Here is a 27,328-nt window from a genome sequence, read left to right on the forward strand (position 1 = left end):
CCGAAAAAAAAAAAAAAAAAAAGATTTTCTACCCTAATAATCTCTCGAAACCCAAATTGGTGGCTATATATATATATATATATATGAAATAATTGACGTGTATTTCATAAACAAAGTCTAAACACCGTTTGATAATAATTTTGTTTTTAATTTTTCAATTTTTATTTTTATTTTTTTTAAACTGAAAATTAACAATAGTTACCAAATAAATTTTCAGTTAATGAATTCTTATTTCAATTTGTAGTTCCAATCCACGATCTACCAAAATCCTAAACGCTAAACCAAATGAAACACAAGTGATATTAGAGAACACAAATGCACACACAGAATTGATCTTCGTAATTAGAAATTCTTGTATTTTCATTCTTTCATAGGTTTACAATCATACCGAAGGGAAAACTAAATGCCAAAGGTACATGTGATACGGATAAACCAAACGAGAACAAAATACGCTAACATCGTACCACAACTAGAGTGACAAAAACCATTTCCAATCGGCACTGTATCGTTGAGCAAACAAGAACGAAAAAAACCTACATCCAATCGTCAACAGAAACTCGTAGAATACATTACTTCTCACCAAGAGAACACAACTACGGAAACAGATTACGCCTTCGCTTTTCCGGCCTGGAGTGCTTGAGCCCTCTGTTGTAATTTTAAAATCTGCAAAACATCATATCCACCGGAAACAATTAGTATTGAGTTATATACCGAGATTGGTTAAAATGGTAAAATTGTGTAGTTATGACCCCTTGCAGAGTACGCCCTATTCAAGTTCATCGTGAGAAGGCAAAAGTAGCGGCACAAACCAACGCAACAATTCTATTGTATTCTTCCTGAAATATGTTATCTCAAGAAAAGAAATTGTCTAGTCCAGTTATATTATAGTTACTAAATGTTGATATCATTTCCGTGTTGATGACTTAGTGTCGTTGTCAAAACATTGGTGCTACAAGACGCTACAGTTAAACGTGTATAGCTCTAATAAATTCTTCAAATGCTATAAATATATTATCAAGACTGAATCAAGACCAGGGACAATATGAACTACTCTGGCAATATAAGAGAGCAGGTGCACTGAAAAAGGAAGAATACAAACCGTCTCTTTCTTGCTATTTTGCTTCTCTTCCAAATCTTGAAGGGTAGCATCCAGCCGTTTCCTGTTGCGCATAAGAAATATAGTTTTGCAATCAATTAAACGTGAGTATGATGGTAATAAAGACAACGGTATGAAGAAATAGGAGAAACTGTACACAGTTTTCCATATAAACACCCAAATGTAGAGTTGTGAAAACATACATCCTAGCCACACATGTACCATTACAAGGCAAATCGCAAACCAGAAAATGTAACAGATTACTGGTCCAAGATCCATCTAATAATTCCCACACAGGTTTCTCATGATAAACCTAGGAACAGAATGCACAGCGTCACAGAACATTATTGATTTCTCTACCTTTTTCGCAATTTACCCAAATAATAACGTTTCTTTGGATATGACTTCGGCCCACAGTTACTCATACGAAGACAGTGGGCAAGAATACATTGAACATCCCCATATTAAATAATGACCATCCTTCCCCAAGAATTTGGAAATTACTTGTTCCAATGAACACAGACCCAGAGACATCATTTTGTGAAAACTCAGTGTCTTGTTTTATGGTGAGAAAACCGATTGCTACAAATTACAAAAACAGTGTTTTTACGGATATGGTGATTGAGAATGCAGCCCTACATTTTTATCTATGCTATTGAACCCCGGTACTTCCCCATCTGGTGGGAAGAAAATAACCCTTAAGATGAAATTTGTTTGTTGAGGTCGTAACTCTCACCTTTATCATACAATTCGAAAATCGTTCACAAAATCCAGGTTAAATCACATTTTTTGTGCGTTTCATCTTACAAGTTTTCTTGACTAGTACACTCTGTTACTAAGCCTCATCATTGAAATGATAGGTTTTGAGGATAATTTAACAAACCTACACGATAGACCCGAACTTTATATCCAAAATGATAACCTAAACTGCGAAAAAAATTGCAACGATAGAATATAAACCCTAATACAAATACATAAATAAACGAAACAGAGAAGCATACAATTCAGCGGAGATGTATTCGATTCTCTTTCGCACATTGGCCCTAGCCTCTGCCAAATCCTGCTTCACAAGAACCGGACCGATCAACTTGAACACATTGGCGTCTTCGCTAAGAAGATCCAATTCCTATAAACACAAGCAGTCGCATGACCTTTAGATCAAAAACTAAACCACTAACCAATAACCACGAGCTTACGAAAACCCAACAAAATCCATTTGCTTCCAATTAAAGGAAAAGTTCACACATTTCAGATATCGGTAATCTATTCGGAATAATAATCACTTGAAAAGTTATGAGAAAATTGTTATTTCAATGGAATTTAGGGCTAGCTGAGTTCGTTTTCCCGGTAACCAAACAGAAAATAGAGAAATTGCAATCGAGAAAGAAGGAGACCTTGAGGACGAGCTCGTTCTCGCCGAGCTGGATAGTGTACTTCTTCCTCACTTGGTGATTCTTTGAAATATCTGAAAGAGCAAAAATGCTACGTTAGGGTTTTACAGATTCAAGTGCAGCTGTATACACACATATATGTATTTATGACTTGCCCTTTTGGATTTTGCTGAGATCGTTAGCTTTGGCCTCCAATTCACGCTGAAGCTCTCGAAGAGCTGACGACGACGCCATTGATTTTGCTGCTATCTGCTGCTGCTTCTTCTGCGCAGGAGCTCTGGTCTCTCGCCTTTCTTTCCGGTTTTTAGTTTGAGATCCGGTTCCGGTTCAGTATGATTTTGGTGTGAATTATGCTGGGCCATAATTTAATAATTCATGTAACACACTGGGCTTTTTTACCGGTTACTACTAGAAGTTTGGGCTTCGGTTATTTACATAGTTGGTAACAATAGGCCCCATCAAAACCATCTCCAATGGTAGGACAAAACCCCAACTTTTAGCCTCGTATTTTCAATTATTTAATCATTTAAATTAAATTTATTTTAATAATATGCCAGAAATCGAATAGAGTTTTACCATGGATTAGGGCTGGGCACAGGTCTAGCCGGATCGAATTTTGAAGGAACCAGATCAGACTGGAGTTTAAAACAAACTGGCCAGGTACATCATATTTCACTATAAGAATCAGACCGAACCCGGCCCGTTACAAACGGGCTGGGTCCACGGGTCCTTGGTATTTTTTTTTCTCTTCTTCTTTAACTCTCTCGATCGTTCCGAGAACCAGACCACTACCTTCTTGCCGAACATCCTCGTCACAGTCATCTTCTTGCCAAGCTTCCTTGTCGCGGTTTTGAGCAGCTGCTTCATGCAATGGCGGCGGATGCTACAACACTAGTCCCTGAGGCTGAGTCCAAACTGTGTCCCAAACTAAAAGAGCAGCTCCCACCACCGCTTGTGGCTGCGCCGCTCGAAATCGAACACGAAGATGCCTGCAACTGGCCATCTCTGTCACCAACTCTCCATATCAGTAATCATTCACCTTACATTAGCTTCACATCGATCAAATCCAATGAATACCCAAATCGAAAAAAAAAATTTGAATTGCTAAAGAAATAAAATTGCAGAAGAAAAATGAAACTGCGGAAGTACCTTTGGAGGTCCATATAGATGATGTTAAGTTTTGAACCAGCAGAGACACCACCCAATACTTGTTTGCCATTCAAATTGAATCCACCATCATAGAAAACTCCTAAATCAGTAACCCTAGGCCCTAAAACAACATAATTGACCCCAATCCCCAAATCAAAAAAACCCTAACCCAACCGAATCTCCAAATTCTAAAACATTAGAATCAAACCAAATTATGATCTCATGCCTTATGATCATCATCGGAGATCTTTTCATCGAGCTTAGAGGGGTTGACATGCCGTTATTGGTGCAATCGTCCTCAATCATGTGCTTGATGGGCTGAAACTCCAGTGCCACCGCCTCCTCGACCTCGAACAACTCGTCATCCGAGCTTTTGAGGGTGATATTCTTTGACGACGATGACATGGTTGGTAACGATGATAACGTTGGTCTCGACGACGACACCGCTTAAAAACTTGAAGGGGTTAGAGAAAGATTTGGTTTTTGGTTGTAGTGACTGGTAAGACTTTAGAGGGATAGCTGGTAAGATTAGGTTGTTGCTCCAGTCTTCGCAACGCCATCAATCGTTAATTGGGTTGCCGACAAAGCACTAGCTTTGGACTGAGACTGTGGGAAACAGAATCGAGTGATAGAGTCGAGGTCGAGGACGAGGAAACCTAAAACTAACGGTTAAGATTGGATGGAGATATGATCTTTTCAATCTCGTCCATCCATTTCAATTACAAACGGGGCAGTCCAGGTAACTGTAGTTCCTATACTTCAAGAACCGACCTAAACCGAAAATTACAAAGGCTCACCCCGCCCCCCTCCCCCGCTCCCCCGGTTTCACTTTTTTAAAAGTAAGAACTGGCATTTACCCGCCTCAACCCGCAATTCCTATACCCGTTTGCCCACCCCTACCATGGATCATGCTAGGCGTAAGTTGTCGAATAAATGAAATGTTTCGACATGGCTTGTTTACTAAATAGGTCTGTATAAGAATGACACGAGTCACGATTAAACCGATTTAGATAAAAACATTAATAACTTGATATTGACAATGAACAAATTTCATCCTACCTTTCTATCTATGCAATTCTTTTTCTTGTATATTTTATAAATTTGGATTGTAGGATGAAATTTTAGTATGTCAATAATAGCAGTTTCTTTAAATAAAGAGTAATACTAGGGAGACTAAATTTAGATACTAACTTTGCAAATTAAATGATGTGTCACCAGTAGAAATGAACACGTCTATCAACATTTAAAGTAATAAACCAATCATCAACTTACATGTCCTTTAGTTTTCAAAATTTAGTCTCCCTAGCATGTTTGGTATCCTATTTGAATTTTTTTTATCATTCTCAAAACATTTCTTGAAAACAATTTTCTTTAAGACTAAAAAACGTGATTGGTTTGCGATTTAAAATTTTTAAATCTTATGACTTAAACTAGACAAAGAGATCTAAAAAAAAAGGGTCGCAATAGAGGGAGAAAGAGGGGAGAGGAGAAAAGAAAGTAATAAATGATTGAAGGAAAGAGAAAGAACGAAGAGGATTGGACGAGATAAAAAGGAAAAGGAATGAGAGAAAAAATCGAGAGAATGAAGATAATGGATTGAAGGAGAGATGAAAAAGATAAAAAAAAAAAAAAAAAAAAAAGATAAAGAAGAAAATACCTCTTCATTACCCAATTTTCTAAATGATTAATAGATTAAAGTCAAGGCTGGTGGCATTTTTAGGTACTTTATAGGAAGAAAATAGGAAGCATGAATGTGAACTTTGTCCAATGTCTACGTATTGAATAGTTTATATCAGTGTTCAATTTGTGTGAGGGACAGTGTTACTCGGTACTTCGGTTTAATGTTTTTTTTTTTATTTGTAATTGAAAGATTTTAGGTTCGATTTTCGTCAAAAGTGAATTTAAATTACATTATTACTAATTCATTGTGAGATTAAACCCATCATTTATTAAAGAAAGAATTTGTGTTTTAGGGATAAACAAATAAATAAAATCACGAGTGCTCGAAGGCTGTCAAAGAAGGAGTAGGATTCTCTTTCCTCCTCTTTCCATCCTCTCTTCTCACATTCTCTATTTTGTCTTTCTCTTTTTATAAAAAAATTAATATAAGATGTTGACGTGGCTTAATCGTGACCGTTTCAATAGAAAATGAGGGAATAGTAAGGAAAAAAAGAGAGAAGAGAATCCTACTCCATCAAAGAAAACATAAAACGGTGCAAGTTCTCAGGGGCTCGCCGCAAGACCATGATTCTTAAAACACGGCATTACAAATATAAATAAGTTAACAAATATTCCCTCCTAGTAATACTTAAAAGATATTCTGATTAAAAATAAGGAAGTTTTAACAAAAAAACCCACGGTACTGTTCACTTTAACGAAAAACCACATTTTTACACTAAAAAGTCAAACTTGGTACTATTCACTTTACCTTTTATTTTGTCTTTATCGTTAAAACTCAAAGTTTTCAAACCCTTTTCATTAGTTTTCCTTAAAAACAACTTAAAAATATCTAAAGTGGTCACTTAACTTTCCTTAGTTACGGTATGATGACATTCTTCATTGAGAAATGTTAAAAGAGACTCTATTTAAAATAAGATTTTTTTATGAATTTTTTGTTACCGTATTTTTTTTATCGCAATGTGTTAAATATTGGCATGAATTAATTAATTGTACGGTGACAAATAGTGTGTGAAAAATCCAAGATTCTAAAAGATGTTAGCACTAGTTAGACGGTGGGCTGAGGCTTAGTGCCTAGGCGACTTAGATGGAAGTCTAGGCGGATTAAGCGAATTTAAGCAAATTTATTATATATCGTATAAAAAAAGTGGCTATTTATGCTTAAAAAAAAAACATAATTATATTGAGATACATAAATTGTAAAATAAAATGACATATAAATTATAAGCTATTAAAATATATTGAGAACATGAGGAGCAAACATATAATGAGTGTTTATTCGAGTATTCAACAAGTCTCTTACATTTGAAGGAAAAAATAAATTGCAAATGAAAGTTATCAATTTTTTGTATAAGTGAGAGTTGCAACCTAGACGGGTCTAGCGCGCTAGGCAGACTCCTTAGCAAGTCTAGACACCATTTCTTAATTTTCAAACTTCTAGGGGTTAATCAGAGTAGTGACCAGTTGTCTAGCACCGCAACAGTGGAAAAATATCACTTTGAAAGAATCTCTTGCTGTAGTAGGTTAGGTAGTAGAATTTGTTTGTGACATTACAATGATTGATTTGTATGGTAATGAAACACTACCTACTATTGTATAAAAATAGCAGTTAACATTTCAGTCTAGTTCTTTTATAGGTTGAAGGACAAATCTTTATTTGTTTAAGGTCAATTTAAACAAGTTCAATAATTTTCGTATAAAAAGAATAGTTACTTAACATTTCAGAATCGCAAGTTCAATAATTTTCGTATACATAATTAACAATTGTATACAGATTATCCATGTATTTATTAAAAAAATTCATGATTTTTTTTTGTGCGACAACTTCAAATGATTTTATTTCGCTGAAGACGTTGTTCATATCTTTTTGGATTATTATGGTCGTTGATAACTCTTTCATAACTAAAAGTTCATTTTATTAGAAGAACAACGTAAAAATGAAAACAAAGGGCAACTGATATTGTTACCAAGCTGTGAAATTTGACAAAAAGGTAAAATTATTTTGTATGTATTTACTATATACCATACTTTTATTTTAATTAATTTTCCTTAATTTTGTTGACATAATTAATTTCACCCTTAATATTTTCATTTTTTTTTCTTTCGAAAGAAAATTTTCTTAATAAATTAAACAAATATATCCTCACAATAATGATTGAAAAAATTATATCGGTGGGAACGGGCGGAAGACTTTTGTTTTCTCTATTTCCTTTTTATTTTCTCGAGATTTCAGAAATAAAAGAAAGTTGAAGCCTGCTGCTCTTTTTGTCAAATTAATGATATTAAAGTGTTAAACTTTGATTAAAAAAAGTAAATCCTACTTATGAACTAAAGAATAAAGACGACCTTAGCAAAAATAAATAAATAAAAAATAAAATAAAATAAAGTCGATTGAAGTCGAATCTTTTGGATAAAAGGACACTCCTCACAGTCCTACTCACTCCCCTCTTTGCTCTGTCACCATAAACCTCACTAAACGCACTCAACAGAGAGAGAGAGAGAGAGAGAGAGAGAGAGAGAGTTTGGGCGGAAAAGATGGGTCGGAGCTCCACATCTCACAAATGGGTCTTACCGATGCTGCTTCTTCTCGGTCATTTGGCTGCTGAAATCTCAGCAGATGACGGTGCGTTTTCTGGGTTCTCTCTATCTCTCACTTTCTCTCTGAATGTTTGGAACCATTTTGCAGTTTTTTGTTTAAATTTACTTTATATTTTGTTATTTTTTGCTCATTTGTTCCAACTTCTGAGATCTAATTAGTATTATTTAGGCTATTAACTTTCCTGGGTTCGTAATTTCATTTGCAATTGTGTGGTTTATTTGGACATGAATATGCATTTGGTTTAGCTAATGACTGTTTAGTTAGCTAAATACCACCGTTGTTTGAAACTTTTTGAGACCCTATTTCACTTTTCCGGAAACTATCGTAATCCTAACTTATTTTTCTGGACCCTCGTTCACCAAAATCACTTTAACTTTCACATAGTATAACCTAATTAATGCAACTCCCCTAATTTTCTTAACCTCAATTTTCTCAGTTTCTTGAAGCATTTTCAAATTTCAAATCTTCATTTAAATGTGGTAATGTATTGTTTTTTTTATTTTTGTGTACACTGGATTTGGTAATTTACTAGGAAGATAGCTATTTTGGTTAATTCGCAGTTCTGTTCGTAGATTTTGCGTCTAAACTTAAGAAGATTGGGTAAATTAGTAAAATTACTCGCACGGTAGATTTGCGCTACAGCTAAGTTTTGCTTTTACGCTTTTTTTTAACCGTCGCGCGGTGGGCGGAAATGTCTAAATTAACCTAAGTAACCCGTTTCGCGCCAAATTTCTGGCACGTTTTCTCCCCCCCGCCCCCCTCCCTTACCTAATCAAGAGGACAAAGTCCCTTTCCGTAAAGGTCACTGACCCTGTAAACAAGGGAAGTTTAAAACTCCGGTATTATTTATTTTAACAAAAAAAAAAAAATCATATTTTAACACTAAAAAATCAATATTAGTACTATTTATTTTAACTTTATTTTATCATTATCATTAAAACTTATTTATTTTCATTAGGTTTTCTTATAAACAATCTCTTTCTCCACAATTCAAGAATCAAATGATTCGGATCTTTGAAATTTGATCAAATAGTTAAAAATTATTATAACTTTTAAGGATCCGAATTTCAAGAACTGTCGGATCAACTTTTAAAGGTTCGGATCACCTGATACGAAGGAAGGGATCTGTCTCTTTCCATATAAACAATTTACAGCTGTCCTTTCGGATCACCACCCCAAATGGTGTTTGGTGGTGTACTTAAAAATAAGGTCCTTTTGTAGGGTCCACGCGTTCAACTCAAAGATTTTTCCTTTCTCTCCATATTTTTTTTTACCATTTTTTTTCTTTTTTTCCTTCTTATAAATAGATATTTTAAATTACTTTTAAATAATTGGCAAAGAGGGTGGAAGCCGAATGCTTGTGCGCGGAGTCAAATCTAACCGACTTAATCTATCCGCATTGGGAAGAAAAGATGATATTATTGTGGGCTTCCCAACATTTGAGGCCCATGAATGGATAAGGCTATCCAGAGGATTTGCTGAGCGTCTCAAAGAGATTGGAACTTGGATAGATCTTCTGCTTTCTCTGGTGAATTGGGAAATTGTAGCGGCACAAAATTGAAGACAAAAAAGCTGGAAAAAAAAAAACGTCAATTTATTGCCGAAAACATTTTAAATATTTTTGGATTTGAAAACAACACCTTTGAGACTGACATTTTTCTGATTTTTCTCAACTTGTGATGTTATTAATTTCACAAAGGGCGAAAATATCACTAGCCGACACAATTTTGTCTTGGAGTGGGCAGGGTCCTCGGTGTCATGTCGTGATAGAAGAAAATCCGACTGTTTTGTTGTATTTTTGTTTCACATTTGAGATCTGGAAAGACCAATTTTTGACCATGGAATCATAAACTCATGGGCCATGCGATGGGTAACTACAATTGAGAAAAGGTTAAGGTTGAGTAGGAATTTCTGATCAAAATATTTTGTAACTTATTCATAAAGTTTCGTGTTTATGTTTATAATTGTTTATATTATGAATCAATACGTAAAGATAATTTTTGATCGTTAGTCAATCAATTGTAACAAATAGATAGAGGTTTCGTTATATGCTTCTGCCAAATTTGTCTATTTGTTGTTATACAATTCAATGGCTAAACGATCTTATTTTAATTAATTTTGTAAAAATTATCTTTACACTATATTTTATAATGTAAACGATTCTGATCATAAACACGAATTTTATGAATAATTCACAAAATATTGTGAGGTGGAATTTCTCCTCAATCCGTGAGGAGCGGGGTCATCATTATTATAATAATTAAAGGCATTTGCCCTTTTTTTTTATAATGCGGTCCCCATTTTTGATGTGAGAGAAAGGCCAAGGCAAAAGAATTTCAGCCTTTTCTAGGACCATGAGTTGGCTTTAGGACAATAACATACTTGGCTTTTTTAGGTTAACGCAAGATTAATGTGGTAAAACACTTCTTGATATCTCTTTCTTGTATCGGTTTGGGAAAGGAAAGGCTATCGATTTAGAAGTTCGATTTCTTATGTAAAAAGCACCTTCTCGTACTTCTTTTAGCTCGTGAATAATTTTTTTTTAATAAAATTTGACACTTGAAGTGCATTCTGAGATCAACAGAAAGCACCAAAAAACGTATTTAGAATTAAGATTTGCTTTGCTTATAATTATTTCTATCGAACGTAGCTACGTGCTTAAATTTTATTTCGTTCGAATAAAATGTTAGCGTCAATTGCTTATGTGCTTTTGCACAAAACACATTGTTAAGGAATGTGGCCTGAATGAGTAACCTACATTTCTAAACCAATGTCGTTTATTGCAGGGCCGGTGCCAAACGGAGATTTTGAACTGACCCCATCAGGCGGCTTTTCAAACGACGGTGCCGTAGACGGGACTGTCGGGATCCCAAGCTGGAAAGCAAACGGCACCGTCGAGCTTGTCGAATCCGGGCAGAAACAGGGTGGGATGATCCTCATCGTACCGCAAGGTAGACACGCGGTGAGGCTAGGAAACGACGCCGAAATAAGCCAGCAAGTGAAGGTGGAGAAAGGGTCGATATACTCGGTGACTTTCAGCGCGGCTCGCACGTGCGCACAGCTGGAGTCGCTGAACGTGTCCGTGCCACCTGCGTCGCAGACGATAGACCTGCAGACCTTGTACAACGTGCAGGGGTGGGACCCCTACGCGTGGGCCTTCGAGGCTGAGGAGGATGATGCGATGTTGGTCTTCAGGAATCCCGGCATGGAGGATGACCCCACGTGTGGGCCCATCATCGATGACGTTGCTATGAAGAAACTCTTTACCCCTGATAGGCCCAAAGGTAAACTTCTTCTTCTACTGAAATTTTTTTTATTATGATCGGAGCACATATAGTACATCATGTATTTTTATATAAATGATGAAAAATTATATTTTCAAATTATTAATTTTTTAACATACATATTTCATAATTTTTATAATAACACTGATGTATTTTCTTGTGTTCCGATCACATTGAAAAATTTCCTTACAAATTCTACACTTTTATTCCTCAACCCTATTGGCCCATTAACTTAAAAGGTTAAAAAGTAAAAAAACTTTGTACACGTGTCCAAAAATGATGTGAAGCTTTAAGAACTTAGGATCCACTATGTGGGGGAGGGGATTGTCCAATGACATTCAAAAGTCGTGATCCAAAACTTTGTCTTCGCCGACAAATCCAATATTATTTTCTTGTCAAATAAGTGAGGATGGGAGTGAATTTCAAAAGTTGATGCAACGGAATATGTCATTGTGACATATTGATATTATTTTAAAGCAGTCATAAAATTGTCGTGACTTTGAACTTTAATAGATGCCTTTCCTATTTTTGTTGTATGCCAACCTCTATTTTTTTTGTTTTTTTGTTTTCTCTCATCACATTATTAATCATGTGCCGGAGAGAGCTGCTATGCAACCAAGAGATAAATAAGGACTTGTTTAGAAGTTTTTTTAAAAGGCAAGTGAATTTTGAAAAAATACTTAAAAGTGTTTTTTAGCGTTTTTTCTAAAAAACGCTTCAAGTGTTTTTGAAATTCAAAAACATTTTCTTTAAAATCGTTGTAAAGATGTTAAATTTTGTGTTGAACTGACATATGAAAGAAGATCAACCTTTATCTTGATTGGACTATAAATTTTGTTTGTTTTGCAAAGTCTAGCAATCCCAGAGTACCAACTTTCTCACCAGTTGCCATATTTTGTGCAGACAACGCAGTGATCAATGGTGATTTTGAGGAAGGTCCATGGATGTTTCCAAACATCTCACTCGGAGTCCTGCTCCCAACCAACCTCGACGAAGAAACTTCTTCCTTACCCGGTTGGATCGTTGAGTCCAACCGGGCTGTTAGGTACATAGACTCGTACCATTACGCAGTGCCACAAGGCAAACGGGCCATTGAATTGGTATCTGGAAAAGAAGGCATCATTTCCCAAATGGTTGAAACTTCACCAAACAAGCCCTACACCTTGACCTTCTCATTAGGCCATGCTAATGACAAATGCAAGCAGCCTCTCGGCATCATGGCATTCGCCGGAGACCAGGCGCAAAACGTCCATTACACACCGAATTCCAACAGCACGTTCCAAACCGCCGGCGTGAATTTCACGGCCAAGGCTGAGAGGACAAGGATTGCATTCTACAGTGTGTATTACAACACCAGGACTGATGACATGAGCTCACTCTGTGGGCCTGTGGTGGACGATGTTCGGGTTTGGTTTTCCGGGTCATGGAGAAATGGGCTCGGTGGGTCGGGCCGGGTGGCACTTGGGCTTGCTTTCTGGGCTTTTGTGTGGGTTTTGGTTTAGTAAGGGTTAGGGTTTACTAGGGAAGTTTATCATATGTAATGTTTTGGTTTTAGTACGTCTAGCATGGGATTTGTTGCAAACAATAGTCCCAAGTACCAAGTTGTATGTGGGCTTTTACTATATGGTTTTTATATGAATGAGAAATGTGTTCTCCTTGATCCAATTGTCGTAATTCTGATCGCACAGCCTTATAATTTTAAGAGAATTTTAACGAAAAGTTTCCGGTACTATTCATTTTAATGAAAAATCATATTTTTACATTAAAAAATCAATTATATTACTATTCACTTTACCCTTTATTTTGTCTTTATCGTTAAAACTCAAAATTTTCAAATCTTTTTCATTTGTTTTCCTTAATTTCAATGGTAGAACACTTCCGCTACTCTTATGGTTCTTACCATCTCCAGTCCATATCGAGACATAAGTTCAATATAAGAATGTGTGTGTACTATTGGGTCGATATCTTCCTTAAAGAAGCTCATAGATTGGTTTTTTAAAATACAAATCGTATGTGATCATCACGTAGTTTGATGCCAAAATACCAAAATGTTTGACAAAGTACAAGATAATTAACAAAATGACATGTTAGCTTCATCTTACTCTTGGAAATGAAAATTCATAAATTTGCCATACAAGCCATTGATTCTGATGGTCCCGCTAACCCATTTCGATGGTTCACCTCACACAAGTCAATGGTTGAATTTTTTGGTCCTTAGGCTCTGGACGCTAAAGTCCATAGATGATCCAAATTCTGAAGAAAATTTATCATTGGATTGCAAACATTTGACCTTGATAAAATTGACAAAATGGAACTACAAGTGCTATTTTTGCAAGGTACAAAATTGAAGAACAAGGAGGGACCGAAATGACGGTAATGCCCTAATCACACGTCATGCGTATCACTTGGGGTTGGGTCTCTAAAAAGGTGGAAAGGGGAAGAAAACAGAATTAGGAGAAGAAAGAGCGGGGGCCTGTCCTCGCATTTGAAACCTTTGAAAGGTTCGCTCCCTCCTCTCTCTCCTCCCCTCCTCTTTCTGCTTTCCACAAATGGAAGGCGAAGAGGGGCCCACCGTCACGACCCCCGCCGCCACCCCCGCGGACACCACCCCCACCGTCATCACATGCGGCACCGACGCCCCCCCACCGTCTCCGCCGCACGGTTCTGATATCTCACCCGTTGGATCTCCCGGTCGCGCCTCCTCTGAGATTCAACCACATCCGTCGGATGATGACCCTGATCAATCGTGTGGGACTGGCGGTCTCTCTGAGGATCTCAAACAGAAGATTATTAAGCAGGCAAGGGTCCCTCTCTCTCTCTCTCTCTCTCTCTCTCTCTCTATATATATATATATATATATATATATAGAAGGAATTTGATTTGGAGCTGATAATTTGATATTGTATAGACCTAGCAATATGTGTTGTATTGATTATGAACCCTAGAGCCACATTTATCATTGTTTGAGTAGCTCTACGATTGTTGGAATTATGTTCTTGATTCCTTCTTGCTTTGGTCTAAATTGAAGGAACAAGTAATAAATTGATAAAATAAATGCAATAAAATTGTTCATAGATACAATGATTTCCACAATGCATACGCATGGGATAAGTGAATTTGAATCGAGTGCGTATCTGGAACCACATTTTGAAGCCACATTAGTGTAGACCATAATGTACTAATTTCTGTGCCCACTTTGTTAACCATTAAACCGAATTTTAGCTGCCCTGAAGTCCAAATTTTAACTCGCATTGATCTTTAACCAAACAGCGAGGTTAAGAAAGTGTTTGAGTAAACGTAAAGGGAGGGAGAAAACGAAGTATTCCTAATTGACATTGTAAATGTTGCTATACTAATTTTAAGTTCTCATGCGAGGTTTGTTTTTCAATTCTTTGTGGATTTGCAGGTGGAATATTATTTCAGCGATGAAAACTTGCCCGCTGACAAGTATATGTTGAGTATGATTAAAAAGAACAAAGAAGGTTATGGTGAGTGGTTACCGTTATTGTTTGATTTAGACGTTGTTTTAATGGTTTGATGCTTTTTGTACCGAACTGAAACATGCATAGTTTTTCATCTGATTTGATAACTGCCCACTTTAGCAAATATCTTTCCCATGTTGTACCCCTAATGGCTTCTTATTTCTTCTTCCGTGATTGATGCAGTGGTACATTTTTCAAAGACGAATGCAGGAAAAGTCATTTTAAACAAAATCTTATTGTATCATGCTATAGTTGTCTATGAACTTTGCCCACCTGCTGGTTTAATCACTTGATCTACGTAATGCGCCAATAAAACTTTGCAGGGGCATTACTATTTTTCCAAGTGTTTTATTAGACTAACTACTCGTTTAATAAAATAAGATAAAGGTCTATAAGATAAAGGTCTGTGAAGAAACTCATCCTCAATAATCCAAAGTAGAATTAATCTCATGCAGATTCCTCCATTTGGCAATCATAGAGTATTGAAATTACCAAGCAACAAATTGATTTGCAATTTGTTTGACTTACCTCCAGTTCATGTGGCTGGATGTGGATCTATCTAAACCAATATATTCCAAGGCGTTTTATATGTCATTTTCTACATGCTTTACGGGTGCTGAAAGTTTATAGTGTTGATAATGTTTGTGTTAATAAAATCTGGCTTTAGTAGAGTAGAGAAGACGAAGGTGATGAGTAAAGCAGGTACTTCTGACAGCTTGCCTTGCCTGGGTGTTTTCCTGGTGCAGCCAAATTTGGTTGTGCCGAGCATCTGGGGTTGGCGTTGAATGACCATGCAACTGACTGCTGACTGATTCCTTCTCTATTCATTAAATTCTATTGCTAAAGCAGTTTTCAGAATTAGAAACATTTTTTTCATTCCTCTTGGTTATTCTTGTTTCTAATTTGGTGATTTATCACTTCTGAGAAAGGGGGTGATTGCTTTTCTAGTGGCAGGAATATGAAAACTGCCCTATTATTTTTTCGACTTCGTTATCTCCTTCCTCTGCTTGTGTATGTGAGTGTATTAAACACTAGCTGCAAATCCGTGTGGCACTGAAATTTTTTTGTACATCAAATTGCTTCTTCTGTGGTGGTAAAAAATCTTGGTTGTAAGTTGTAACAAATTGAAAAATTATTAAGTAGTCTCCTTTTCTTCACCCTGTCATGTTAACAGTTTTCACTAACCATTGGCATATCTTTTTGCAGTTCCAATTTCAGTTATTGCTTCTTTTAGAAAAATGAAAAAGCTCATCCAAAACAATTCGTCAATAGCAGCTGCATTGAGGGAGTCTTCCCTCCTTGTAATGTTCTTATTTTGTTATCTTTAAAAAAATTAAGTGCAAGTTGAATCACGAATATGCTAAAAAGATAAGCATAAATCTCCTTCTTTTAGGTTGTGAGTTCGAATGGGAAGAAGGTGAAACGGATTCATCCCCTTCCATTAACTGAAAACAAGGATCCAAAGGTATCCCTTCGAACTTGATTTATTTATTTATTTATTCTTATTATTATTTTGTTCTTAATTTTTATGTATTATTTTTGGAAAACTTCAAGCATCTAATTTCCGCATTATAGTGCACTGTCTTGGTGGAGAACCTACCTGAGGATCATTCAGTGGAGAACCTTAAGAGTATACTTGGTGAAGCTGGAAAGTATGTTCTTTTCCTTCTTCTGTTTTTCCCATGCTGTGACATTACTGTTCTCTACAATTTTGATTATGGCATGGTTTTCAATTTTCCAGAATAAAAGATTTGTACATACTCGACCCACATGCAATAGAAGTGTCTACAAAAGGTAGCAAGGCTAAGAAGCTGATTAGTAATAAGGTATGGTTTCTAAATTTTATGTGCATGATTGTACATGCTAATTATCTGAATCTGCTGATTTAGAGGGATCGGTTACTGAGATACACTTTCCATGATCGGGATTTTTGTGGTTGGTGAAAGTCTTCTGTTCTTTGTAGGTCTGAGGCAAACGCTGTCTTTACACTTATGTTTTGAGGTCTTTCTGAAGACAATTTTGAGATATTTCGGCAGCCTTTTGTAACGTGTCTTGGTTTTTGTCGCAGTTGCATGCCCTTGTGAAGTATGATACTGTGGAGGCTGCTGACAAAGCTGTAAGTGTTTGTTCTTTCCAACGGTATAATCATCAACATCAACATCATCATCATTTTTCATACGGCTCTCTATAGCTCGGATAATCAATCCTTAGCTTACAGTTTTTTCCTGGTGATTTGTGTCAGGTCACTACTTTAAATAATGAAGAGGATTGGAGAAATGGCATGCGGGTGAAGCGTCTAAAACAAGTGGTATTTGATCCTGACTTTTTCCTTTTTATTTTTCTATCTTCACTTTTGGCCACAAGAGGAGTTAATGTTGGTATTATTCACATCAGGGGAAGTATGGACAGAGAAAACAACCCTGGAGGGGTTTCGAATCTGAGAAGAGTAGCGGCAACAGAAGTAATGATCAAACAGGAGACGAGGAGAATCATACTGTAATTGTGAAACATAATGATGCACGGACAACTGATGAAGAGGTAAGCGGTGGTTATGCTCATGAGCAATTGGTGTTATTTTTGTTGGAGTCGTTGATGGATCCAGTTCCATACAAGTGTTTCATTACACTCGACTGGTTTTAAGTTTTGACCTTTTTGCTTCTGCCATTCTAGGACGGAGAGCGAGTTCCCAAGGAGAAAACTGGGCATAGAGGTCGAAATAGGGGGCTATCAGGAAGGCAAAAATACCGTGGGACCAATGGATTTGGTACGTTGGTGAACTAATATTTTGAATAGATTCCGACTCTATTCACTTAATCTAACCAAAATGTTTCCCAGGTCATGGAACTACTTCGGCCAATCACGGCATTGAACTTTGGAAGCCACCGCCCGGCCCAAGGATGCCTGACGGAACCAGGGGATTCACAATGGGGCGAGGGCGGACTCTGAGCACAGCCCAGAGTTAGCAACTGGGTTGATCACCAGACCTATAGTGATTTTGTGTTTCATAACGTTTGCGTATGTATTGCACTGAGATCCGGTAGATCCGTGATGCGTCTACTCATGCTGACGGACTTATGTGAATATTCATCTATCAACTGTTATCCGAATTTCTGTTGGCTGTAAACGGATAAATTGTTTAATCAACTGACTTAACTAACATTTGTAATATCGAGAAATTATTTGACATGACATATTCGATCAAAACATTTAGCAATAAAAACATTCCCAAATCGGTTTTTGTCGTGAAGAAATGAAAATCCAACACGTTTGCCACTCGTTAGTTGACAACCCCAAAGCTTACTAGTATCGAGTTTTACCTAATTTGCCCTTTGACTATAGATGTTTCGATCGAATTTCAAAGGGTAAATGTTGGATCCTCTTTCAGGTGACACCTGACCCCACCAAACCAATCCATAGTCCATGCCTGAAAAGGCCGTCTCCCTCTCACGCGCCATTCGGCTCGTCAGAAACTCGATCCGGTGCGAGAATTTCCAGGTTTCCTCTTTCGCATTCCCTCCGGCCTTGCTCTTTTTTTTTTCTTCTAAATTTTTTGCCGTATAAAAAGCTTCAAAACTCGAGTGTCCAATTCCCTTCGTCCTCTCCGGTTTTTAATGGACTCACCAACCTCTCCGAGATCTGAGTCTTCATCTCCTTCTTCTTCCGCTGAGACATGACGTCACCATCATCTTGTTCTCTCACTCGCCTCCGGCACCTCTCTCCTCTTCAACTCTCTCGCTCCCGCCACTGCTCCCCCTCGCTCTGCACCGCCATTCGCCGCCGATCCGTTTCGACCTTTTCGTTCGGGAGCTCCGGTGTCCGATACGATCTTCAGGTTTGTTTTCTGGTATCGTGGATTCGTTTCGTAATTTCTGTTTGGTTGCCGAGAAAGTCATCTGTGAGTGAATTCGAAAGCCACTCGTAGACTCGTTTCTTTCTTCTGTGAAATGCTTGTTCTGATGTATACTGATGTGATATATCATCAATTTCAGTTGATTCGGCGGAGAAATGGGCGCCAATTCCGATACAATTCTGTTGATTTCGGGTCTTTTGATTCGGTAAGCCTCATAGCTTCTGTTCAAAATGACGGTTGTTTATCTGTTAGGTTCATATCCGTGGTTTGTATTTTGAGTAGATTTCGGTTTTGATAACAATTTGAAGTTATAGTTTACATTTGTTTTGGAATCAACTATCAGTGTTTCGTGCTTTTGGGATGCTCGTTGAATAAATTATCTGTTCGAATCGAAACATACTTTCACTATTTGAATACAAAAAATGCCGAATTTCCACATACACATTAGCTCCTCGCTTTACCGTTTTAGGAAATTTGGAAAAACACCCGGACAACCATATTAAACACTTAAAAGACTCAATTTGAGGGAAATAATCGCGCATCTACATATGTGTCATGTTCTAATTCATTCTTAGTTCGAAATCTCTTTTGGTGCCCTCCTCTCATTGCAAAGTGGGCAGGGAGCTTTTCTTAAGTATTGGGTTTGAAGGGCTTTTTTTTTTTTTTTTTTTTTGTAGAAGTGAAATGTTATCAAGTGCTTATGCATATGAAAAGCCTTTTTTTTTTCCCTTCAGGAAGCAGCTGATATAGCACCACTTGATGACTGGGGAGGTGGCCATGAAGACTCTACAGGGTACATAATGTATTCCAGCGGTGAAGATAGTGATGGAGAGTTCATAGTAACTCCCGTAGCTGATATTGATTTGCCTGCCATCACTGTATCAACTGATGATGCTATGACTGTCACTGCTCATCGGCTTGCAATGCTTGGAAGGCAGCGTAGGAAACACAGGCAAGTCTACCATCTGATTAATTACTCACTGTTCATAGACTTGAAGAAGTACAAATTCTAGCATATTGACTGCAACCTATCGATGTTGCTCAAGAAAAACTCAAACTTCAGTTTTTTATGATCACCATGTGTTTTGATAGATTTTGACAACCAATATACAAAATTTTACAAAAAAAAAACATATAGATTGAAAACCATGGTATTTTAAAGTTGTTGATAAAATGGTGTTTGCAATTTACACAAGGTTTTTGAGTGTGTTGAGTGACAATATGTGGCTTTTTTCTACTAGTTATTCAAAAGTTTAGAATTCATTGGACATTTAGAGACTGGTCCAAAATTTCCACTACAATGAGAAGTCATTATTTGTTATTTGACGGGAACCTATTCACGTGCTTAAACTAGTGATATATGTGCGTCTTTCTTTGTCTGATTGTCTTTTTCACTCTACATTTGCAGGGTTAGACATGGAGTATTGCTCAACATGGGACTGATACTGTTCTTAGTGATGTTACTTTTATATGTGGATTCGTGTGCATGGAGGATTGTTAGACTACCTTTGGCCCCATTTCACTTGACCTGCCCTTTTTTTGTATCAGCCGTTTTAGCTTCATGCGCAGGATATGTTTGTGTTCCCCTACTCTATGTTTTGAAGATTCGTCAAATTATCAGAAAAGAAGGGCCTGCAAGGCACTCCTTAAAGAAAAGAACTCCCACGATGGGTGGATTATTTTTTATACCAATCGGTGTAATTGTTGCGAAATTTATTGCCGGGTTTTCTTCTGTTGAAGTTTCTGGAGCAGCTGCAGCAACTCTTGCATTTGCTGCAATTGGTCTGCTTGATGATATCTTAAGCCTCGTCAAGAGACATAACACTGGTTTATCTGCATGGACAAAAATTATTTTGGAGGTGAATTGACTATTGAGTTATTCTTTTGCAAACTTTATGTGCGGATTTCTGGTTAATCTAAGAGTTGATTTTAAGTTCTATTAAACTTTTTAGCAATATTTAAGTTATGCTTATTATGCAGGTAGCTGTTGGAACCTGGTTTTCGTATTGGTTGCATACCGCAAATATATCATCACCCTATGGCATGTATATCTTCTTCTAACTATTTTTCTGATGGTAACTCACATTTCTGTTCTTACGATGTTGAGTTTAAAAGAAAATATCAAACTTGTGTTTGGTTCTTATTTATCAGTCTTTCACAAAAAGGGTCTCTTGCAATTTTCTCTCTTTTTTGGTTGTTTTTGTTGTACTGTTAAAACTTTCCATTTTCAATGGGTCGTATATTTGTAGCTCATTTGAGATTGATACCGTACACACCGAATTTAACTTGCCGATAGTGGGACATTTTGATTTCGGATTGTCATTGCTAAGTTACACTCCTGCTTCTATGTAATAAATGCTTTACTCATGGTGCTTCTACTCAAGTTGATCTTTAATTTCTGAATGCAGGAAACTGTTGGTTCCTTTACCTGCACTAGGGCTTGTGTTCCTGGGAAAATGTTATTTAATGTTGGCTTCATTCTGTTTCGTTTCTATGGGAAATGGGGTTAACTTAACTGATGGTCTTGATGGTCTGGCTGGAGGGTCTGCTGCATTGGCTTTTGCAGGAATGTCGATTGCAGTGCTTCCAATATGTTCTGGTCAGTGTAGTTGTCATTGTTATGTCCTTTTTATGTTGCACGCGATATAATTATGCTGCTTTTGAGTTCACACTTCACATAAAGAATCTAAAGGCATGTTGCACCTCCAGTAGCATAATCCCACCAAGGGTTTGGATTTTTAACTTGGGGTTGTCAATGATAAAGAAAAACATGTCTCTTCAGCATAATTTTTTAGTACTAATTATTTATTTTCATATGAAACAGACCTTGCTATATTTGGAGCATCAATGGCAGGAGCTTGTGTCGGTTTTCTTTTGCACAACCGATACAAGGCATCTATATTCATGGGTGATACCGGATCCCTGGCACTTGGTGGAGGGTTAGCTGCAATGGCTTGTTGCACGGGGATGTTCTTTCCCTTATTTATTTCATCTGGAGTCTTTGTCATGGAAGCCTCATCAGTTATTTTGCAGGTTTGGTACCCATGACATTCAACATATAGCGTGTCTCTGATTTTGTTTCGTGATTCGAGCAAATGGACGTGTTTCACTTTCATACATGGTTTCAGTTTTACTGTGAACTCATATTTGATGTACTTTTAGGTATTATACTTCAAGACAACCAAGCGTTTACACGGAGCTGGGCGCCGGCTCTTCCGAATGGCACCCTTCCATCACCACCTTGAACTATGTGGATTAAAAGAACCAGTCATTGTTGCTGGTGCTTACGTTATATCGTCCACACTGGCGTTGTGTGCTGGCTATCTCGGCCTCGTTTCTGCATAGCATTTGAACGTTGTTACCATTCTTTGTAGCTAGGATTTACTAAAATTATCGTTTATATGTTTGTTTCTAATGTTTATTCTGTAATTGTTGAGGTTGCTGAGAAAATAGAGTTTATATATGTACATTTCAAACTTGTATGCCAAACTTTGCTAACGAAAGTCAAAGTATAAAATTGGGCCGTGCTTATCGGTATAGCCCTCTTAAGTCTGTTTTGGACTTTCAACTTTATCGCAAGTTACGGAATACAAATATGGACGTGCATTGAATATTTTGATCTGAATTGTTTATTTTGTAAGTCATATATCATCGTACAAATTTTACTGAAAGCTGAAATCGTTTATGCATTTGCTAGTGCATTGAGCATTTTGGTTTTTTTTTTACAACACTATATGTCAATTTTCTGGTTGTGCCAAAAAGAACTTAAAACACTTATTGATTTAGTCGGTGGACGATCAAACGAGTGGTTAGCATGTATCTACTACTGTGTTTTTTTTCTTTTTTTTTAACAAACGATATTATTTAGTTAGTGATTTTTAGCAAGAAAATAAATTATATTAAAAATAAGTCTCGAGAACACCCAAGGTCTCTAGTGTCAAATAAAAGGATGTTCCTTGCTTGAGGAGGAACAAACCCAGTCCCAAATGTACATATTATTGATTCCTTGCTTGAGGAGGATCTTCTCCGGATCCTCTTTGTAAGGATCCTAGGAATTCTCAAATCGTGTTTGTTCATCGTACATTATGAGGCCAATTTTCATCAGGTACTATTCATATTTAATTTTAAATAAAAGTATTTAAAATGATTTCTGGTCACACGATGTACGATGAACGGACACGATTTGAGGAACCTCAATGGTTCTAATTCTCGAAGGCAGTGCACACTTTCTTGAGACTGCATCCAAATCGTGTCCATTTATCGTACATCGTGCGATCAGTTTTCGTTAGGTACTATTCATATTTAATTTTAAATAACGGTATTTAAAATGATTTATGGTCACACATTGTATAGTGAAAGGATACGATTTAAAAATCCCTAAGATCCTCACAAAGAGGAATCCGGAGAGAATCCTTATTTTATTTCTAAGTAAAAATCGAAAAATTAAGGTGCGTAAATCACAATATTTAATAAATCAAGGGATATTTCCGCAAATTCCAAAGTCTTTACTCGCTTCACACAGAACCCTAGTTTGTTCTCGGATATAAAAGGAAAGCGCCAACACAAGCCCTCATTCTTCTCACTACTTAGGGTTTTTCCAGTCGGCCAAAGCAACCAGCAGACTCCTCCAAACCCTAGCCCCCAATTCTCCCCGTTTCGCAGCCATGGTAAGCAAATCTCAATTCCAATCTCTCTCTCTCTCTCTCAAGTATTTCGTCTCCGATTTCATCTGCCTCTGTTCATAATTCAATCTGTGAGCTTTGGTGGTGTGTATCAATCCCCAGTCTTCCATTTTCTGTAGCTATGCTTCAGATCAAGAACCCTAGATCTTCGTTTTGTGCAGATTGGGTTTTTTATTTGCGTTTCGATTTTCGAATGCTTAACACTCGGTGCAAATGGATTATTGTTATCTGTTTTTTTGGGTTCTTTTTTTCTGAATTTGATTAATTTGTTACTGTCTTCATCGTAACGAAACCCTTGTGATTAAGTTAGATGCAAGGTTAACATACCCAATTTAAATGTTTAATTGGTGGGTTATAATGCAGATAATGAGGTGTTTTAATTAGGTTGTAATCAATTTGTGAGCTTGGTTTGATTTGGGATTTTATCTGTTAGTTGTATGCATATACTAATCAAGGTCTGACGTGATAAGTTCATTTTTTGTTGTTGATAGGAATGAAAGTAATTTATCAACATCAAAACTTGTCGATTCTACTTTGATTGTTTTATGTTTCAGTTTTGAAAATATTGTTATTTGTAGTGGATGGTTCAAATGTTTGTTTTTCAATCGGATGAAATTTGCGCTAAAGACAGAAACTTCAATTTGATAAGTGGGTCTAAATTTAATGATTTGCTCTGCATTGAATATTAGACATTTTCTTGTTTTGATGTGTTCTACAGTCGAAGAAGAAGGTTAGGGAGCCAAAGGAAGACAATGTTACCCTTGGTCCCATTCTCAAGGATGGAGAACATGCCTTTGGTGTTGCACACATTTATGCGTCATTCAATGACACGTTCATTGTAAGTAAATTTATCTGTTACTAGGCATGTTATGCGTAATTCATTCTGTCGATGTTTCTGGTTCTAATGTTGATTCCTTGTTTATGTTTCAGCACGTAACTGATCTGTCAGGAAGGGAAACCCTTGTGCGTATCACTGGTAAGGAAATTCTCTCTTCTAGGATTAAGATCAGCTAGATAGACTTTTCTATTTCAGACACCGTGGGATCATATAGTGGTTTCGTTTAGTGAACACTTTGGTATATTTACTAGTTTTATTTCAAAGAATGTATTGTAGATAATGTTTTAGAATAATTGTAATTGTAGCGAGATGAATTTGGCCACCTGTTTATTGAGATGTTTTGTTATGAATAGTGATCTGTTGTGTTTCATAAAGTTTTCATATCTTTAAATGCAGGTGGTATGAAGGTTAAGGCTGACAGGGATGAGTCTTCCCCATATGCTGCTATGCTTGCAGCACAAGATGTTGCACAGAGATGCAAGGTCTTGATCTATTTTCAATACACTTTGTGTATTATTCTTTGTATTCTTGAAGTGATCGTATTTCTTGTCAAAGTTCATCTGGGCCATTTTGTTGGATCATTCCCATTGTCACGGCTCCTCGTTTTATGATTTTTTTTTTCTGCTGCCATTTAATGTGCTTAACTTTGATGAATGCAGGAATTGGGCATTACTGCACTTCATATTAAGCTTCGTGCTACTGGCGGCAATAAAACTAAAACACCTGGTCCAGGTGCTCAGTCTGCCCTCCGTGCTCTTGCTCGTTCTGGAATGAGAATTGGTCGTATAGGTAAGCCCTTAATTTCTTAAAGAATGTTGTCATATTGTCCAAAAATGCAAGTTTTGTCTCTGCTGTTCATGTTCTCATAATCGGCCAATCTGTATTTGCAAGTTGTCTGTCGTGGTACAAGTTTCTAAGATTATTCTGTAAAAGTTACGCAGCATTGCTTATATACAGTTTTTGATTTTCTTCCTGCAACCATCTTTATCTGAGTACAGAACGCTGACAGTTCGTTTTATATTGTTTTTCAGAGGATGTGACTCCAATACCTACTGATAGCACCCGTAGAAAGGGTGGAAGGAGAGGAAGGAGGCTGTAAGCTTGCACCTCTTATCTGTTCAGAATTGCTTGTCATGGTGGTCGCCGTGCCTCAGTTGGATTATGTTACTCCGAAATTAGGCGCTGTTACTTTCAGTTTCGAAACTATGTAGCTTTTGACTTAAGTTTCTTCAAAAGATTTATTTTCAATTAATTCGGAAAGAGTTTTGTGACTCTTGAAGTTTTGTTTTGTTATCTACTCTGCTATTGTGGTCTGCAACGAAGTATCTTTTGGTCTATTTCGTTTTACTTGCTTGCAGTTGTTGATCCAATCTCCCTCTGCATTGGTACCCCCATCATGGTGTTTAGATGATTTTCTCCCTCCTTGCACGGAAATTGCATATTTTATTTTATTTTCGTGCAAGTAAGGTTCTATAATTTTCTATGGGCTACATTTATCAAGTAATTAAGAATATAAATGATGGCGTACGATTAATAATCCGGGCACGTAAAGGTCTACTTCTATATAACTCTTGTGTGAAAATTTGGATTGGTATCGGTTTTGTTTGATAAATTGAAAAATTAAGTCGGTTTCGATTTGGTTTTGATAAACCAAAAAATTGGATCGGACTTTGTTTGTTAGGTCAAACGATTTGGGCTCTGTCAATTCTAGTCCATTTTCATTGCCTACACTACAAAGAAGAACTGTAAGTTTTACGAGCTGAAAATCAACAAATAAGGAAATCACATGAGTAGGAATAAGCTCATTGAAAACCTATATGAATTCTTTAACCATTTTCTTTGTTAAAAAACCTGATATGTTTTCAATTTGGGTCCATTTTCGATTCAATTCAATACCCATTTGACCACTGGGTTCCATAATATATAATGCATGTTGAAATTTAGTTGTTGAGGCAACTAATATCAATGTTAACCATGATATACCCAGTTTGTGAGTTTTGAATATAAAGGTTAGGGGTAAGGCGGTGGTCGTAGGTTGAGCTTGGAGGTGGTGGGGACTTGATATGTCCCTGTTTTTGTTTTTCAATGTGAATTTTGTTTATTTATTTTTAATTTTTCATCTTCATGTCTTTTTTGGAACTTAATTTTATTATTATTTGTCTCCATGCAAGCTAAAAAGTGGGACCCACCATTGCCACATGTACATTAAATTGAAAAATTAATTAAAACTTAACAGATGTGACATTTTTAATATGATGGGTACTTGTAGGAAATGTTTAATAAATGTTGAGACCAATTTAGAATGACGCTAAATGGTTAAGCGGTTTTAGGTACTTAATTCTTATTTTTATGTGAGTTGTTGGTTTTATTTGAGTGCAATTGCACGGAAATTATAGAACCTTACTTGCACGAAAATTGCACAAAAATAAAATGAAGTATCTTTTGATTTATAGAACCTTACTTGTTAGGGTTAGATAAACCTCATTAAAGAACTAGTGTGATTATTGTTGAATACTGCACGAAAATACAACAAAGAAATTTAATATTGCAACGAATTCCATTATTTATCTCTGTTTTTCACACATGTTGTGGATTTTGAGAAATTTTGTACTGTGTTTGGAACATGAGTGACATACTACATATTATTATTTAAGTGGTGAAAAAAATTTATTCTTTAAGTTGTTAATTTTTTAAAAGTATCTCACTACTTGACATGTGGTGTACCATTCCATGTTAACACACTAAAAATTCTCTCGTGAATTTGGCTTTTAACCTCCTTCGTTCGATTTGTTCTACAATAAATAAGCTCACATTGCAACCTCTGCCATGATTCCGGATCCTCTTTGTGAGGATCCAGAGGATCCATGAATCGTGTCTGTTTATTATACATTGTGCGGTCAGAAATCATTTTAAATATTTTTATTTAAAAATAAATATAAACAGTACTTGACAAAAACTGATTGTACCATATACGATGAACGGACATGATTTACGGATCCCCAGGATCCTCATCAAAAGGATCCAAAGAGGATCCTGTTGGCCTTGCCATCGCCCTCCATGCTGTGAATTAATAAATAAGCTCCACGCTATGAATTAAGGACGACAAGGATTGCCTGCCCTCCACTTCCGGTGCCCTCCTGTTTGTGTGGTCACGGTTAAGCCACGTCAACATTTTATATTACTATTTATTTTTGTCTTATTATCTTTATAAAAAAACAATATAAAATGTTGACGTGGCTTAACCGTGATCACACAAAACATGAAAGCATGGGGAGGGCAG

At 36.7% G+C, this 27,328-nt stretch overlaps 5 protein-coding genes across 5 annotated transcripts; 4 read left to right on the top strand and 1 right to left on the bottom strand.

The window, feature by feature from the left end:
• Positions 1-320: 320 nt before the first annotated feature.
• Positions 321-2,824, bottom strand: LOC125476398 (prefoldin subunit 6-like). The gene is made up of 5 exons (XM_048582520.1): positions 2,643-2,824; positions 2,491-2,561; positions 2,098-2,222; positions 1,100-1,160; positions 321-663 (listed from the first exon to the last, which is right to left on the bottom strand). Exons 1-5 carry the CDS (start codon positions 2,719-2,721, stop codon positions 607-609), a joined length of 393 nt encoding a protein of 130 aa, XP_048438477.1. The 5' UTR covers positions 2,722-2,824; the 3' UTR covers positions 321-606.
• A 4,949-nt stretch (positions 2,825-7,773) lies between these two features.
• Positions 7,774-12,856, top strand: LOC125476320. Its single transcript, XM_048582196.1, has 3 exons — positions 7,774-7,936; positions 10,699-11,196; positions 12,100-12,856. The coding sequence occupies exons 1-3, from the start codon at positions 7,849-7,851 to the stop codon at positions 12,696-12,698; spliced, it is 1,185 nt and encodes a 394-aa protein (XP_048438153.1). The 5' UTR covers positions 7,774-7,848; the 3' UTR covers positions 12,699-12,856.
• A 793-nt stretch (positions 12,857-13,649) lies between these two features.
• On the top strand, positions 13,650-17,837 carry LOC125476322 (la-related protein 6A-like). Its single transcript, XM_048582198.1, has 11 exons — positions 13,650-13,994; positions 14,603-14,684; positions 15,885-15,979; positions 16,072-16,143; positions 16,254-16,330; positions 16,420-16,504; positions 16,747-16,794; positions 16,921-16,986; positions 17,073-17,216; positions 17,349-17,442; positions 17,514-17,837. The coding sequence occupies exons 1-11, from the start codon at positions 13,746-13,748 to the stop codon at positions 17,639-17,641; spliced, it is 1,140 nt and encodes a 379-aa protein (XP_048438155.1). The 5' UTR covers positions 13,650-13,745; the 3' UTR covers positions 17,642-17,837.
• A 479-nt stretch (positions 17,838-18,316) lies between these two features.
• LOC125476321 (phospho-N-acetylmuramoyl-pentapeptide-transferase homolog) lies at positions 18,317-22,101 on the top strand. The gene is made up of 8 exons (XM_048582197.1): positions 18,317-18,510; positions 18,668-18,733; positions 19,263-19,480; positions 19,937-20,387; positions 20,509-20,573; positions 20,937-21,127; positions 21,353-21,561; positions 21,691-22,101. The coding sequence occupies exons 1-8, from the start codon at positions 18,349-18,351 to the stop codon at positions 21,871-21,873; spliced, it is 1,545 nt and encodes a 514-aa protein (XP_048438154.1). The 5' UTR covers positions 18,317-18,348; the 3' UTR covers positions 21,874-22,101.
• Positions 22,102-23,053: 952 nt separating this feature from the next.
• LOC125476323 (40S ribosomal protein S14-3-like) lies at positions 23,054-25,385 on the top strand. The gene is made up of 6 exons (XM_048582199.1): positions 23,054-23,195; positions 23,929-24,048; positions 24,141-24,186; positions 24,445-24,530; positions 24,708-24,837; positions 25,080-25,385. The coding sequence occupies exons 1-6, from the start codon at positions 23,193-23,195 to the stop codon at positions 25,145-25,147; spliced, it is 453 nt and encodes a 150-aa protein (XP_048438156.1). The 5' UTR covers positions 23,054-23,192; the 3' UTR covers positions 25,148-25,385.
• The last annotated feature ends 1,943 nt before the right edge of the window (positions 25,386-27,328 follow it).

The sequence above is a fragment of a genome, unplaced genomic scaffold (assembly GCF_019419815.1).
Source record: "Pyrus x bretschneideri cultivar Hongxiangsu unplaced genomic scaffold, Pyrus_bretschneideri_v1 Contig19, whole genome shotgun sequence".
Classification (NCBI taxonomy): domain Eukaryota; kingdom Viridiplantae; phylum Streptophyta; class Magnoliopsida; order Rosales; family Rosaceae; genus Pyrus; species Pyrus x bretschneideri.